A 14,563-nucleotide genomic window follows, 5' to 3' on the forward strand; every position below is an offset into this window, starting at 1 on the left:
TGGCGAGGGCCGCCCGAGGCCCCGCCAGGCGCCCGCTCCGGGTCACAGGTGCGCGGGCACCACCTCGCCGCCGGCCTAATCCCCAGCCCTTGCCTTCTGCTCGAAGTGGATGGTGCCCTGCACCTTCCCATCGCCCTTCAACACACACACGGCCTTGGTCGTCATGACTCGGCGGGGCGCGCTCCGGTCGGGGACCCGAGGCCTAGGACAGCGAGAGTCTCCGCAGGAGACGCCGACGCAAAGACGACGGCCCCGCGGAGCTTTTATAGGCCGGTCCTCCGCGCTTCGCCCCCAGCCCGAACCAATCGCCGCCCGCGCGCTCAGCCCGCCCCCACGGAAGCCGGGGACGCGAGTGGCCCGGAGCGACTAGGGGCGGGGCCAAGGGCCGCGTGGGGTTCCTCGTTGCCCGCACCGCGGGCTCCCTCCGCCCTGCGGCTGTAAAACGTCCAGAAACCTGCAACTGTGAGAAAAAAAGAAAATCCTTTCTCTTCCTAACGTTGTAATCTGTGGCTTGCAGTTCGAGCAACTGGGAAAATGAGGCATGCGGGGCACACTTGGAGACCTCAAATCATTTTGGGAACGTTATTAGTTATAACTGACCTTGGTTTTGTGTTGTCTCATTTGTTGTTTAGAAATTAGAGTGAAGCTCTTCCTGGGGACATTCATGGGGTCCAATGAATGGACTTCAATGGGCTTCAATGTCAAGAACGTGTCAGTCAGAGATGTTTGTCGTGACAGTGTGGCTGGTGACGCAAAAATGACCCACCAATGGAAGCAGATGGCTTCACAGCTCAGGTGATTAGCCTGAACCATCCAGATCAGTGCCAGCTATGCACCTATGCTAGCTTGTCACACAGCTCACTTTGCACGCACATTTGCTGAGCTGAAGGAGATTGTTCTGGGAAAAAGCTGGAAGATGGCCTGAAGTCTTTGAAATCTGGTGATGCCGCCGTCAATATGGTTCCTGCCAAGTCCATATGAGTAGAAAGCTTATTTGACTATCCTCCTGTGGGCCGTTTTGCTGTTCGTTACATGAGACAGTTGCTGTGGGTGTCATAAAAGCAGTGGACAAGAAGGCAGCTGGAGCTGGCAAGGTCAACAAGTCTGCCCAGAAAACTCGGCAAATTAAACGAATGTTATCCCCAATACCCGCCACCCCAGTCTTAATCACTGGTGGAAGAAGGGTGCCAGAACTGTTTGTCTCAACTGGCCATTTAAGTTTAATAGTAAAAGACCAGTTAATGATTACAATGCATGGTAAAACCTTCAGAAGACAAGGAAAATGTTTTGTGGACCATTTGGGGTTTTTGTGGGGGTGCGTGTGTACACACATGTGTGTGCATGGCAGATTTTAAGTTATTAGTTTTTTAAATCAGTACTTTTTAATGGAAACAACCTGACCAAAAATCTGTGACAAAATTTTGAGACCTATTAAAACAAAGTCTAATGAGAAACCTTTGTCTTTGGGCCAACACTGTAACTTCCTATACTACTACTTAGGTAAGAGACTTCAAAGAGTTGCTCATGACCTATTTTGATATTACATCTGCTGAAACTTTGGAATTTGATGATTCTGGGTTCACTTTTTTCCCTAGGTGGGAACTTAGGTTTTTTTCACCTTGTCTTAAGGGGAGGGATCATCTGTTTACATCGTAAAAAGCTTTGGGGAGAGGGGTCTGTTGATGCAGTACTTCATAGGTCAGGACGGATGAGCAAAGAGTAACTTTACATGTGAATTAGTTTACAAAGGCCAAATTCTGTAATAGTAAAGTTGTGTGTTGCATATAGAATTTTGTGTAGTTACATCAGTATTAAGTAAATTTGTTGGTATGTCAAATTTTAGTTTTCCAGTTACCGGAATGTGAATTCTCACATTTACAAATGCGGAGGTAGGTGTTCGCTGAGGTAGGTGTTCACTTCAGCATACTAATACCAAAATAGTTTATAAAGAACCTAAAAGGAGGCTTAAATAGTATTGAGCACAGTCTTGCTACAGTTAATTGTATACAAATTCTAAGGGGAAAAAAATGATACTGGAATTTGAAAAAAAAAATTGGGACACATGGAGTTGGGCGATTTTGTAGTTTTTATTTTTCGTCTTGTTTTAGGGTTCTGAGGGTGTGTGGAGGCAATACATCTCAATCCCTGGCCTCACCTTTCACCCCCTGCAATTTTCTTAGCCCTCAGCACATAGAGTTACTTATTTGGTTACCAGAATTCTGTATTCTTTTCAAATTTTTCCTGTCTGATAAGGAAGACTTTATCACACAACTGTTACAATACTAAAATGTCAGCAGATCGACTCCTACTCATTTCTTGTTTTGTCTGACTCTTTTGCCACAACTGTCAAGGAGAAGGGTAGGCTTTTCCGTTTGCAAATCATAAGACCCTTAAAAAAATCTTTATCGTTTATTTCTAGCCAAAGCCTCCTGATTTCAATATTCCAAAAGGATACTATGAAATAAGCGAACAGCACAAACTACTTTTGTGGGTTTTTAAAAAATTATAAACATATATTTACTTGTGTGCTCAGAAATCTCTAGAAAGATGTGCAGGAAACTGTGGGTACTTTGGGCAGTGCGAATCAAATTTTTAAAGAAAGAACCAATGTTCTTTCTTTAGAATTTTTTTTTTTTACATTTGTCTGCAACAATGTGGTTTAGAATGAGAATTCTCCCCACACACCCACACCCACACACTCGCACACTTCTGTTGGAAGAATAGTTTGCTAAACCTTTGTTTGGGGGAGCATGAAAGGGAGAATCTTCATCTTCTGTTCCCACAGGGTGTACTTGCATAGCAAAGGTGGCTGCAATGTTTTTGGACGCGAGGTTAATTTAACCCGGAAGATGTATTAGACTCACCTAGAGGGCTTTTTAAGCCGCAGGTTGCTGAGTTTCTGACTCAGTGGGTCTGGGTTGGGGGCCCAGAATTTGCATTCCTAACTTGTTTCCAAGTAGCGCCGGTGCTGCTGGTCTAGGACCTCACTTTGAGAAGCTCTGACTTGCAGGTGTTTGTCATTCCCAGGGAAATATGCAAGCTGGGCACAAGAGCTGGGGCTACTTGACTCAGAAGAGGAAAAGGAGAAAGTGTTCTGAAAAGAAAGGTAGAAACAAGGAAACTCAGACGAGGATAGACCTAAGGGACAAGAGCTCTGCCTGCTGGGCGTTTGTTCCAGTGGCTTTGTGGGATTTAAATCCTCCCCACGTCCCTGGGAACTCTTCAACACAATCCGCATTTCCCTCTCATGCTCAGTAGGGAGGATTGCATTGTGAGGATGGAAAAATCCTGAGGCCGAATTCAAGGCCAGAGTGAGACAAGGACAGAGGCTGATTCAGCCACATCTGGGCTACCCTTTTTTTAGTTCTTTCCTCCCTCCTGCCCTGCCTCCCTCTCTCTTTCTCTTTCCTTCCTTCCTTCCTTCTTTCCTTTTTCCTTTCCTTCCTTCCTTCCTTCCTTCCTTCCTTCCTTCCTTCCTTCCTTCCTTCCTTCCTTCCTTCCTTCCTTCCTTCCTTCCTCTCTTTCTTTTCTTCCCCTCTCATCTCTCTATTTTTGATTGCCTGTCTGTCTGTATTTCTGTCTCTATTTCTATCCTTGGACTCTAAGGCATCCTCTGTCAGAGATACACAATCTACATTTTTTTAGCGTCCTCCAGAAAGTGTACTTATTTGCAATTTTGCATGTTGTACTCAACTAGCACTTTCCAGATAACTGAGAGATGCTAGTCTGTTGCATAAACCTGCAAATGCCAGCCAAAAGGCCTTTGCCCAAGGCCGAAGTTTCTTTGGGTTTCAGGAAGTTAGAGTCAGATTTCAGTTCACCTGAGAACTTGCCAACTGCGCAGCTCACTTACAAAGAGCTGCCTTGGGCCAGGCAGTTGCTTCTTTCTTAAGATATATTCAGCCTGAAGCCTAAACAGCCCTTTGTTTGAGTCTAAGGCAGGGCTGTATCATGCAGGATTAGAGGGCCCCAGAGGTTCATTCCTAGTACTGCCCTTACATCTGGACAAGGGGTCCCTCTCCCTTTCTCACACAATTTAGAGGGCCCTGTTCTGTCCCTCCTCAAACCACATCTCCCACGGGCGGAAGAATCTGTGGAGCCAGAAAGGTGCTCTCACCCAGAACCTTACCCTCCTTCTAGAGCAGGGTTAATAAATTATGAATGGAAAAGGAGCCACATACTAAACCCGACAAGGTGGTGGGAGGTGCGTGCCAGGTCTTACAAACTTGGAGACTAACCACACAGGATGGTCTAAACATAAAAATTCCTAACTAAAGTGGGTCACATCCTAAGACTGGAGCTTTCTTGACAAAGGTCTATCTTTACCATAAGTGAGCCTTTCTATTGTCTTTGTGCATCTAGGACAACACACCTTTGAAATGTCAGTGACTTTCTTTTCCAGAACCCTCAAAGGCACAACCCCTAGCACCAGAGAAAGAGACCACAGAACCCCTCACTGTTATCTGTTGCCCACATGCCATCACTATGTGCTGTAAATATTAACTATTCTGTACCCGCCAACGTGAAAAGGTATGTGTCTCTCCGTTTTGCTTTTTATCCAGTCCTAGAGATCTCTCCGCCTTGCTTTCTTCCACCCCCTTATTTTACCACCAGTGGGTTTCATGTCACTCTTCTTATGTCTCCTCCTTTGACTTTAATGTAAAAAATAAGCTGCAAAACTGCCGTTCTTGAGAGTATTTTCTCAATCCGTTGAGATTTTGCTTCCGCGTATGTCCTCAAAATTCGCCTCAAATGAACTCTTTTAAGGCTTTTTCTACAGGCTGGACAGTCTTTCATCAAAGCTATTTATTTATTTTTTAATCTCTTCCTACCATTTTGCCCACCTCGTACCCACTACCTCTGGCAAATACCAGTTTGTTCTCTATAAATTTTTTTTTTACATTCCATGTATAAGTGATATCGTACATATTTGTCTTTGTCTGACTTATTTCCCTTAGCATAATGCCCTCAAAGTCCATCTATGTTGTCATAACTGACAGGATTTCCTTCTTTTTTTATGGTTGAATAATATTCTATTATGTGTGTGTCACATTTTCTTTACCTACTTATCTATCAATATGCAACACAGACGTTGCTTCCATGTCTTGGTTATTGTAAATAATGCTACTGTGGACATAGGGATGCATATATTTTTTCAAGTTAGTGTTTTTGTTTTCTCTAGATAAATACACAGAAATGGAATTGCTGGATCATATGGTACTTTTAATTTTGTGAAAAATTAAAATTAAATTAAAATTAAATTTAAATAAGGAAATATGTGATCTCGAACAGTATTTGTGTCTTCCTAAAGCAAGATGTCTCAGCCTCAGCACTATTGACATTTTGGGCCACATAACTCTCTGTGGGGGCGTCTATCCTGTGCATTGTGTAATATTTAGTAGCATCTATGGCTTCTACCCACTAAATGCCCAAAGCACCCCCCTACCACACACACACATACACTTCCAGCCTGTGACAACCGAAATGTCTATAGATTTTGCCAGTTGTTCCCTAGGGGTCAAAATCCATCCCCTAGTTGAGAACTACCGTTCTAGAACATACACTGAGTACCGATAATGCTGGAATTTCCTGCCCAAGCAGGCCTGAACCTGTTCTAGGGCCTGGACAGGCAATCGTGGGTACACACCTGAGTTTGACTCTACGCCCCTCTGGCGCAACATGGGGCCAGCGGTATGGAAAAGAGGAAAGACCAGGCACAGGCCACTGGCTCTCATTCTACTGCCAGCTTCCTGCACAGAACCCAGAGAAGTCCAAGAATTCCAAATTTGAACTTGCCTTCCAGGCTTTTGTGAAGCTATATATTCGTAAAGGCACGGGAATAGGTTATATTTTATTTAGCTGTGTTATCTTGATTTATCAGGGTCTTCATTTGTGCTCTCGCTCCAGTCTTGTAAAGGTTAGGGCAGGACTATTCATTTTGACCTTCAGAATCCGTGATCAAATTGGAGATTCTGCTCCATAATCTAGTAACAAAGTTCATGTGTTTCAAACCGGGGTGTGACCAGCAGACTCAGAGAGGTAATTTGGAGAGGTTCACTGTTGTACCAGGCCAATCCCACTGAGTCAAGGAGTCAAGAGGATCTTAAAGTAGTTGGGTTGTCTTGAGCCCCGGAATGTGGCTGGAATCTGACAGGCAGAATGTGGCCGGGTAATCTAATCCCGAGACTGATTTTGTAGGGAATGAGGAGGAGAAATAGGTGTCTCAGATCAGGCCCGTGCAGATGGCTGCCCAGCTTACAGCGTGTCATTCTGGCATTCCTGAGAATAAAATTTGTTGTTTGGGGACCTCTGTTAAGGTGAAGAGTTGAGCGAGAAGGAAGACCAAAAATTCAATCTTGTATTCCCATTCTTTTCTGCTTCCTCTCTGAGGTCTTTCCCGAAATCATTTTATTTTCCCTTCTATAACCCAAGACAATTTCCCCTTTACACCTTCGTCATTCTCAGAAAATATGTAGTTTCCTATTAATCTCCTTCACATCACACATCACGAAGGGATTATCGCCAAAGCCTTTGCTTAGGAAAAACATATCTTATATGAATTATAGGAAAATATCAGAACTAGGAGAAATCCAAAAGAAGCAAAGTACAGAGAAAGAGTTTTTTAATAATATTTTTTATTTTTCAGTTATTTTCTGTTGAGAAACTGTCCAACAGTCTTATAGGAGCTCCCTCGTAGGTAACTAATTGCTTTTCTTTTGCTGCTCTCAAGATTCTTTCTTTGTCTTTAACCTTTGGCGTTTTAATTATGATGTGTCTCGGTGTCGGCCCCTTTGGGTTCATCTTGTTTGGGACTCTCTGAACTTCCTGGGGTTGTATGTCTATTTCCCTTGCCAGGTTAGGCAAGTTTTTTCCGTCATTATTTCTTGAAATAGGTTTTCAATCTCTTGCTCTCTCTCTTCTCCTTCTTGTACCCCTATGATGCGAATGTTGTTATGCTTGATGTTGTCCCAGAGGCTTCTTAAACTATTTTAATTTTTTTGGATTTCTTTTCTTGTTGCTGTTCTTATTGAGTGTCCTTTGCTACCACATTTTCTATGTCACTGATTCTATTGATTCCCTCTAATGTACTCTTCATCTCAGATATTAGATTTTTTTATTTCTTTCTGGCTCCCTATTATGTTTCCCATCTCCGTTTTTATGTTTTCTATCTCTTTGTTAAAGTTCTCACTGAGTTCATCTACTCTTCCCCTAAGTTTCTTGAGCATCCTTATACCACCGTTTTGAACTCTGCATCTGGTATATTGCTTGTCTCCATTTTGGTGAATTCTTTTTCTGGAGCTTTGTTCTTTTCTTTCATGTGGGACATGCTTCTTTGTCTCCCCATTTTGGCTGCCTACCTGTGTCTGTTTCTATGTATTAGGTAGGGCTCCTAAGTCTCTCGGTCTTAGTAGAATGGCTTTATGTCGTAAGCGTGCTGTGGGGCCCAGTGGCACAGTCCTGGGAGGGGGCCAGCTGCAGGCCAAGTTCAGTTGCAGCCTGTGCACCTCTGGGGCCACCTGGTAAGAGTCACCAAGCAATCCACATATGGCTGCCACCTGTGCTGGGCTTATAGGTGCCTTGAGGGGTCAAGTCAGAAACTGAGGCTGGCTGCCACTAGTCCGGGGCTTGGGGCTGCTCAGCAAGAGGTACAGGGCATGCTGAGGCCAGATGCTGCTTCTTTGGGTTCCATTAGCCTTTGAGAGATTTTATGAACGTTCACAGCAGAAGTCCAGACAGCCTGTTTGTATGGAATAAATCACTGGAAGCGGCTTGGGTGGGCCCACGAGTTGGGAGAGGCGGGGTCTCAGGGAATCCGATGGGCGGGGCGACCTTTGTGATCCAGGTTGATGAGGACTCCCATACCACAGTGCCTGCGTTTTCAGGCTGGAGGGCAGCAGAGAGAAAGCCACCCCTCCAGCCGACACCCTGAAGCCCTGCACTCAGCTCCTCCCGTATGTCCCTGGTGCCCCTGGAACAGCTGCCCCAGCACTGGTGTTCACAGTAAGTGAGTCTGTCACTGAGTAAGTCTAAGTGCTTCCCTTTAAGAGGAAGGTCTTGGCTTCCCTCAGCCCTCCGTCTCACTCAGCGTTCACAGCCAGGGGTTGTAGGGACTTCTCTTCTGGGCACTGGAACCCTGGGCTGGGGAGCCCAGCATGCAGCCGGGACCCCTAGCTCCTTGGGCTGGGGAGGTGGCTCTGCAGCCGAGATGGCCCTTCCGATTCTCCATAGCCACTGGCAGTTGTGGGACGGGTCTGTTTCATGTCTTCGCCGCTACTACCATTTTGAGGTGACCTGTTATTTTTGTCTCTAGTTGTAGTGCTTCTGTTCAGCTAGACCTCAGGTGACTCCATGTACTGATTGCTCTGTAGTTTTGTTATAATTTTGGTGTAGTCATTAGATGAGGTGTGCACAACCTCTACCTTCAAGGCCATCTTGTGAGAAGCCTGAAAGAGTTTTTTTTAAGGCTAAGAAACAAATACACTAGGACGTGGTACCATAGTGTAGTGGTTAGCGCATCTGCTTTAACGCAGAAGGTCCTGGGTTTGCGCCCCAGTGGAGCCACAGTCCATGGTCTATGGCCACGCCACCCTGTACAAGCCTGATGTCTGATCTCGGAAGCTAAGCAGGGTCGGGCCTGGTTAGTACTTGGATGGGAGACCACCTAGGAAGACTAGGTGCTGTAGGCATAAATAATAATAATAAGAAGAAGAAACAAACAAATACACTAATAACTAGGAAGCAAATTAGAAATAGTTGAAAGTGGTATAAGCTAGTCCTACCTGAAGATATTTACAAAACAAAAAGAAAAGAAAAAATTGCAAAGACTGTTACCAATAAAGAAACCCTATGAGATTATATTACAGAATCGTGAAGTATCTAAGGCATTTTTGAAAGTTGGAAAAGGAAAAGTGCAAAAATGAGATTGCTAGTGAGCAGCAGTGAACAGTTTGGGATTAGAAGTTTGCAAACTATAACTGAGAGTTAGCTGTGTATTTAATGATCTTGGCCATAACATATGTCGTATGCTGTCTGTTTAGCACTTCCAGCCTGGGCTCTGGCCTACTGTCATCTTGGTTCATTCTTTTCTAGCGCTTAGCTGTAAATCAAAGGCACCTGAGTTGGGTGCAGTGGCTGTCAACCCTGGCTGCACAGTAGAGCCGCCGGGGACCTTTTTTGAAAATACTATACTTGGGCCCAATTATATTCAAATCTTCAAATTGTATATTTAAACTCTAAATGCACATTACTTTGCTATAAGACATAAAAATGGTTTTCATTGGAAACGGACTGCTTATTCTTGCACTTTTCATAGTATGTGAAAAATCTTTATTCGATTAAACAAACCATAAGCAGGTTTCTGTTATATGAGACCGAAAGCGATTTCTAACTGGTAGAGAAGAGAAGCCACCAAAGGAGTTTTAGGAGGGAGCGGCATAATTATGTTCGTATGTAAGAATGATCCCGAGGATATCTGAATGGGTGGATTAAATGAGGGTGGGGCGAGACTAAGGGCAGAGAGGCCATTTGGGACACGTGATAAGGTCCTGGCCGAAAGCCATTACTGGAAAAAAATGGGGAGAGATAATGGAAATAGAACCTCAAGCTTCAGCAACTAACTCGAGTGTGGGGGTGGTGGGGGAGGCAAAGGTAGCTCCCGGATTTTGAGCTTGCGTGAATGGGTGGATAGTGGGCCCATTTACCAAGAAAAGCAAATTGAGAGATAAAGAGCTTAATTCAGGACAAGTGCCTCTAAGGCTTCATCTGTATTTGCAGGCACTCCCCAGAGCTAGCTCCACCTCAGATCATCAGGCATTAGATTCTCATACATGCACTGGTCCCTGGTGCCAAAAAGGTTGGGGATCATAGCTTAGGGTATATAACTGTCTTCATGATTCTCTACCACACTGGGTGGTTAGGAATTAGGTGAGACTTAGATGTGCTAATTAGACTTAGATGTGCCAATGATGTTATCTCAAGTTCACCTGACGTAAACATTCTCTTTAGAGGAGTGGTTTACAAACTTGAGTATACATTAGAATCAACTGGAAGGCTTGTTAAAACACATAACTGGTTCCACCCCTAGAATTTTTTTCTTAAAAAAAAAAAAAGCCCTATTAATATATAATTTGTTAAAAAATTAACCCCTTGTAAGTGTACAATTCAGTGATTCTTTTTAGCAAATTTATGTAGTTGGTAACCATTATGAAAAAGGAATTTTAGAACATTTCCGTCAGCCCCACAAGTTTTCTCATGCTGGTTTTTGTTTAATCCTTTTTCCCGTCTGAAGCACTAGGCAACCACTGATCTGCTTTTTTCTCGATATATTTGCATTTTCCGGATATTTTTTATAAATGGAATTATGCAACATGTAGCCTTTTGCTATGGCTTCCTTCATTTAGCATAAAGTTTTACAGCATAATCTATGTTGAAGTGGGTATCAGTAGTTTGTTCCTTTTTATGTCTAAATAGTATTCCATTACATGCATAGCCACAAATTGTTTTTCTACTCGCAAGTTGGTGGACATTTAGATTAGTTATGGGTTGAATTGTATCCCCTCCAAAATTCGTATGTTGAAGTCCTAACCCCCAGTACTGCAGAACGTGACCTTGACTGAAAATCGGGTTTTGTAGATGTAATTCATTAAGATGAGATCATACTGAAGTAGGATGGACCCTTAATTCAATATGACTAGGGTCCTCATAAAAAGAACTTTGACACGGATATGCACACAGGGAGGACACCATATGAAGATCAAGGTGGAGATCTGGGTGATGCTTCTCCACTCCATGGAACACCAAAGATTGCCAGCAACCACCAGAAGCTACGAGAGAGGCGTGGAACAGAGCTAACCCCACTGACACCTTGATCTCAGACTTCTAGCCACCAGAATAACAGGAATCAATTTCTGTTATTTAAGCTCCTCAGTTTGTGGTACTTTGTCACAGCACCTCTAGCAAACAAATACAGGATTATTTCCAGTTTGAGAACATTATGAATAATGGCAGTAAGGACATTGGTATATATATCTGTGTCAACAGTTTCATTGTTCTTTACTTTTTAAACTTATAACTTTTTAAAGAAATTGCCAAATGGAAAAAAAAAGAGAAAGAAATTTCCAAATGGTTTTTCAAAATGGCTACATCATTTTGCATTCCCATTAGCAACATATGAATGTTCCACTTTCTTTATATCCTCATCAACACTGGGGATTCACAGTTGCATGCTGCAGGGACACATGGGTGACCACTGCAGCAAGCTGCTCCTGCAGCAGAGGGGAAGCAGGAGCTTCTGAGGCTTGAATGAAGCCAGGAACTGCATTTTCCATTCACACGGAATAGCTAGTATGCTTAGAGGCAGAGGCCTGAAACCCTTGGAAGCCAGGTGGGCACAGGATGAGAACTTACTGGAAGCGGTCAGGCTGAGCATGCATCTGGGCATGGTCCACTGGGCCCCTTCCGCCATAGGTGCTGCTGAGGGCTGGTACAGACAGTGTTCAGCTGGTTGTTGAAGGTCATGGTCAGGGTGGTGGACATGCTGGGGGGCCACATGCGTGATGAAAAGGGTTTGGCTCTGGTTCACTGTGCCATACATATTCACCTGATACTTGCAAATCTTCATGTTCCGGAAACATGATTTGACATGTGTGCTATGGGGAAAAGCAAGTGTGTCATGGTAACAAAAGGGTGACCCAAGGTTTCAATGGGAGCAATTCTCTTATCAGTATCTATGTTCAGCATCTTCTTCAACAGATCGATGAACTCTGCCCATGTGTTTTTTCCACCAACATGTCACTCCCTTCTGAATCTCTTGTCATTTTCATCTGGGCCATATCATATGAACAGCTGAAAATGTGCTTTGCTTCTTTTGACTTAATCTCCATCTCTGCTTCATGGTCATCTGGTGTCTTGAGCCCCCACAGAGGATACAATGAGCCTGTGTCACTGCACTTAATAAATATGAACTATACCAAAGCTGGTCATGCTCTGAAGCTCCTGGATACAGCGGCCAGCCCAGGAATAGCTGGGCAGTGACACAGCCCAGGGCCCACATATCAGTTGCCTCACAAAATGATAAACCAAGGATGACCTCAGGGGCCCGGTTACTATCTGGACTGCAAGTAGGTGGAACACATAGCCCTGGACATGGGACTGGCTGGACCACAGTTGATGACCTCTCTTCTGTATGATCGTCTAGGCGGATCGACCAGCATGATGTTTTCTGGTTTGAGGTTAGCATGGATAAGACCCAGGCTTTTTAGTTTCATCAGGGCTGTGGCTGGAAGCCTGGGCAAATGTACTTGAGAGGCAAGGGGCTAAACTTGTTCTGCCTCAGAAAGTCATAGAGGTTCTGCTGCAGCATCTCAAAGACCCAGCACATGTAACTTTTGTACCGGAAGCACTCGTAGGCCCGGCCAGACTTGTATTCATCAGCATTCTCCATGCTCAAGCAGGCCAGGATGTTCCCGTCTATCTGACCCTGTTAGTCATGTGATGGGTGGTTCTTCAGGATCTTGAAGGCCATAGTTTTCTTGGTGCCCTGTTTCTAGCACTTGCCCACTTGCCCAAATGTCCTTTGGCCCAAGAACTCTAAATCTTCGTAAGCGTTGGTCATGCAACACAGCACCTCACAGGGGACTAGCTGATAGTCACAGTCACTGTTGGAATCACCGTTTTGGGAAGTGGCAGTCGCTGTGGTGGCAGTGGCTACAGTGGCCCCACTTGCATTATTCTGAATGGTGGTGAGTGCTCACTGATGATCTGCACAGCTGCTTGTGTTCTCAATCTCACTCTTAGACACGAGTCCACGTTTTTGGTGGGCATCAAGAAGGCTCACCATGCTTGGATGCATTAGGTTATGTGGTCCCGGGAGGATTTGCCCAGTGACAAAAGTGCTCCTTGCTGGTGTTAACAACTACATGCCCGGCCCGGTGCTTCCTCAGAAGGGGATGGTCCACTTGCAAGGTAGGCTTGCGACCGGAATGGGCGAGGAGGTGCCGACAGTGGCGGTGACTGGCGGAGAGGGTGGCGTGTTCTTGCTCGGGCTCGCGCTTTGCCGTGGGAGCCGCACCCGGTCCCGTCCCAGCTGGAACTCGGCTCCGCTTGCAGATTCTTCACCCAACAGGAGACACTTGATTGAAGGGTGAGAAGGGAGATAACCTGCGCATATGAGGCCATACCTCGTACACGGGGCCCATCGGGCCGGGGTGTCTGCGATTCATGGCAACTGAGAGGGGAACGCGGCGCGCGAGCTTGGCCCCCCAATCTCAATTGGATTCTGCTATCTTGAGCCTGTGTCTCCGCTCTCAATGCAGCGGGGGCCGCCAGCGCCCGCAGCAATCGCCCCACATGGTAGGTGCCAGGGGAGGGGGCCAGGAGCCAGGTGGCGCCGCCCAGCCCTGGCCCTGTGTGGGGACACCGGGACCGCCACGGTGGGCGCAGAGGAGGCCCAGGCCCCGGAGCAGGTTGTTAGTGGGGCGGGAGCCAGGGCGGGCAGCACACAGCTAGTCCCCTGCTGGGTCTCAGCTTAGCATGACTGTGTCTTATATGTCTTCTTGGATAACATGTTTCTTCAAGTGTTTTCCCACTTTTTGGCCTTATAACACTGGCTGGAATCTCCAGTGCCACGTTGAATAGCAGTGGTAAAAGCTGACGCCCTTGCGTTGTTCCCAATGGTCTGGGGAAGCATTTAGCCTGTTGTCAGCTCTAGATTTTTCGTAGATACCCTTTATCCAGGTTGAGGAAATTCACATCTAATCCTAGTTTATTGAGAGTTTTTGACACGAAAGGGTGTTAGATTTTGTCAAACGCTGTTTCTGCGTCTATTAAGATGCTCATGTGGTTTTTGTCCTTCGTTCTATTTCTAAGGTGTATTACATTGATAAAGTTTCGGATGTTTGACCATCCTTGCATTCCTATAATCCCACTTGAATAGAGTATATGGTTCTGTAATTTTATTTTCTCACGATGTCTTTATTTGGTGTCAGGATAATATTGGTCTCATCAAATGAGTTGAGAAGCATTCCGTCCTCCTCTACTTTCTGAAGGAGTCCGTGAAGGATGTGTGTTACTTGTCTGTAAAGATTTGATAGAATGCACCGGTGAAGACCTCTAGACTTGGGTTTTCTTTCTGGGAAGATTGTTAATTCCTAATTCCATTTCTTACTAGAAGTCTATTCAGATTTTCTATTTCTTCTTGAGTCAGTTTGTTAATTTATGTCTTTCGAAGAAGTTGTTCATTTCATCTAAATTGTCTAATTTGTTGGTATAGAGTTTATATTATTTCCTTATATTTAAAACTATAAAATTTCCCTCTAAGCATTGCATTAGCTGTACCCATAACATGATATGTTGCATTTTCATTTTAATTTAGTTCCAAATATTCTCTAGTTTTGTTTTGTTTTGTTTTGACCCATGGGTTACTTTAAAGTGTAGTGTTTAGCTTCCAAATATTTGGGGATTCCCCAGATTTCCTTCTGTTGTTGATTCCTAATTTAATTTCATGGTACATTAAAATAATATTGTACTACTACATTCCTTTGAAATGTACTGAGACTTATTTTAC

At 44.6% G+C, this 14,563-nt stretch overlaps 1 protein-coding gene and 2 pseudogenes across 1 annotated transcript in view; 1 reads left to right on the plus strand and 2 right to left on the minus strand.

Annotated features, from left to right (window-relative positions):
• SOD1 (superoxide dismutase 1) overlaps nucleotides 1-260 on the minus strand; it is a 7,736-nt gene extending 7,476 nt beyond the window's left edge. The window contains exon 1 of the mRNA XM_011373845.2: nucleotides 94-260. Within this exon, the coding sequence (XP_011372147.1) occupies nucleotides 94-165 (72 nt within the window). The 5' untranslated portion in view covers nucleotides 166-260. The remainder of the gene's footprint in view (nucleotides 1-93) is intronic.
• Nucleotides 261-8,571: 8,311 nt separating this feature from the next.
• LOC111728864 lies at nucleotides 8,572-8,687 on the plus strand (annotated as a pseudogene).
• Nucleotides 8,688-11,415: 2,728 nt separating this feature from the next.
• LOC105301272 lies at nucleotides 11,416-13,196 on the minus strand (annotated as a pseudogene).
• Between the last annotated feature and the right edge of the window lie 1,367 nt (nucleotides 13,197-14,563).

This window comes from Pteropus vampyrus, unplaced genomic scaffold, assembly GCF_000151845.1.
Source record: "Pteropus vampyrus isolate Shadow unplaced genomic scaffold, Pvam_2.0 Scaffold233, whole genome shotgun sequence".
Lineage (NCBI taxonomy): Eukaryota > Metazoa > Chordata > Mammalia > Chiroptera > Pteropodidae > Pteropus > Pteropus vampyrus.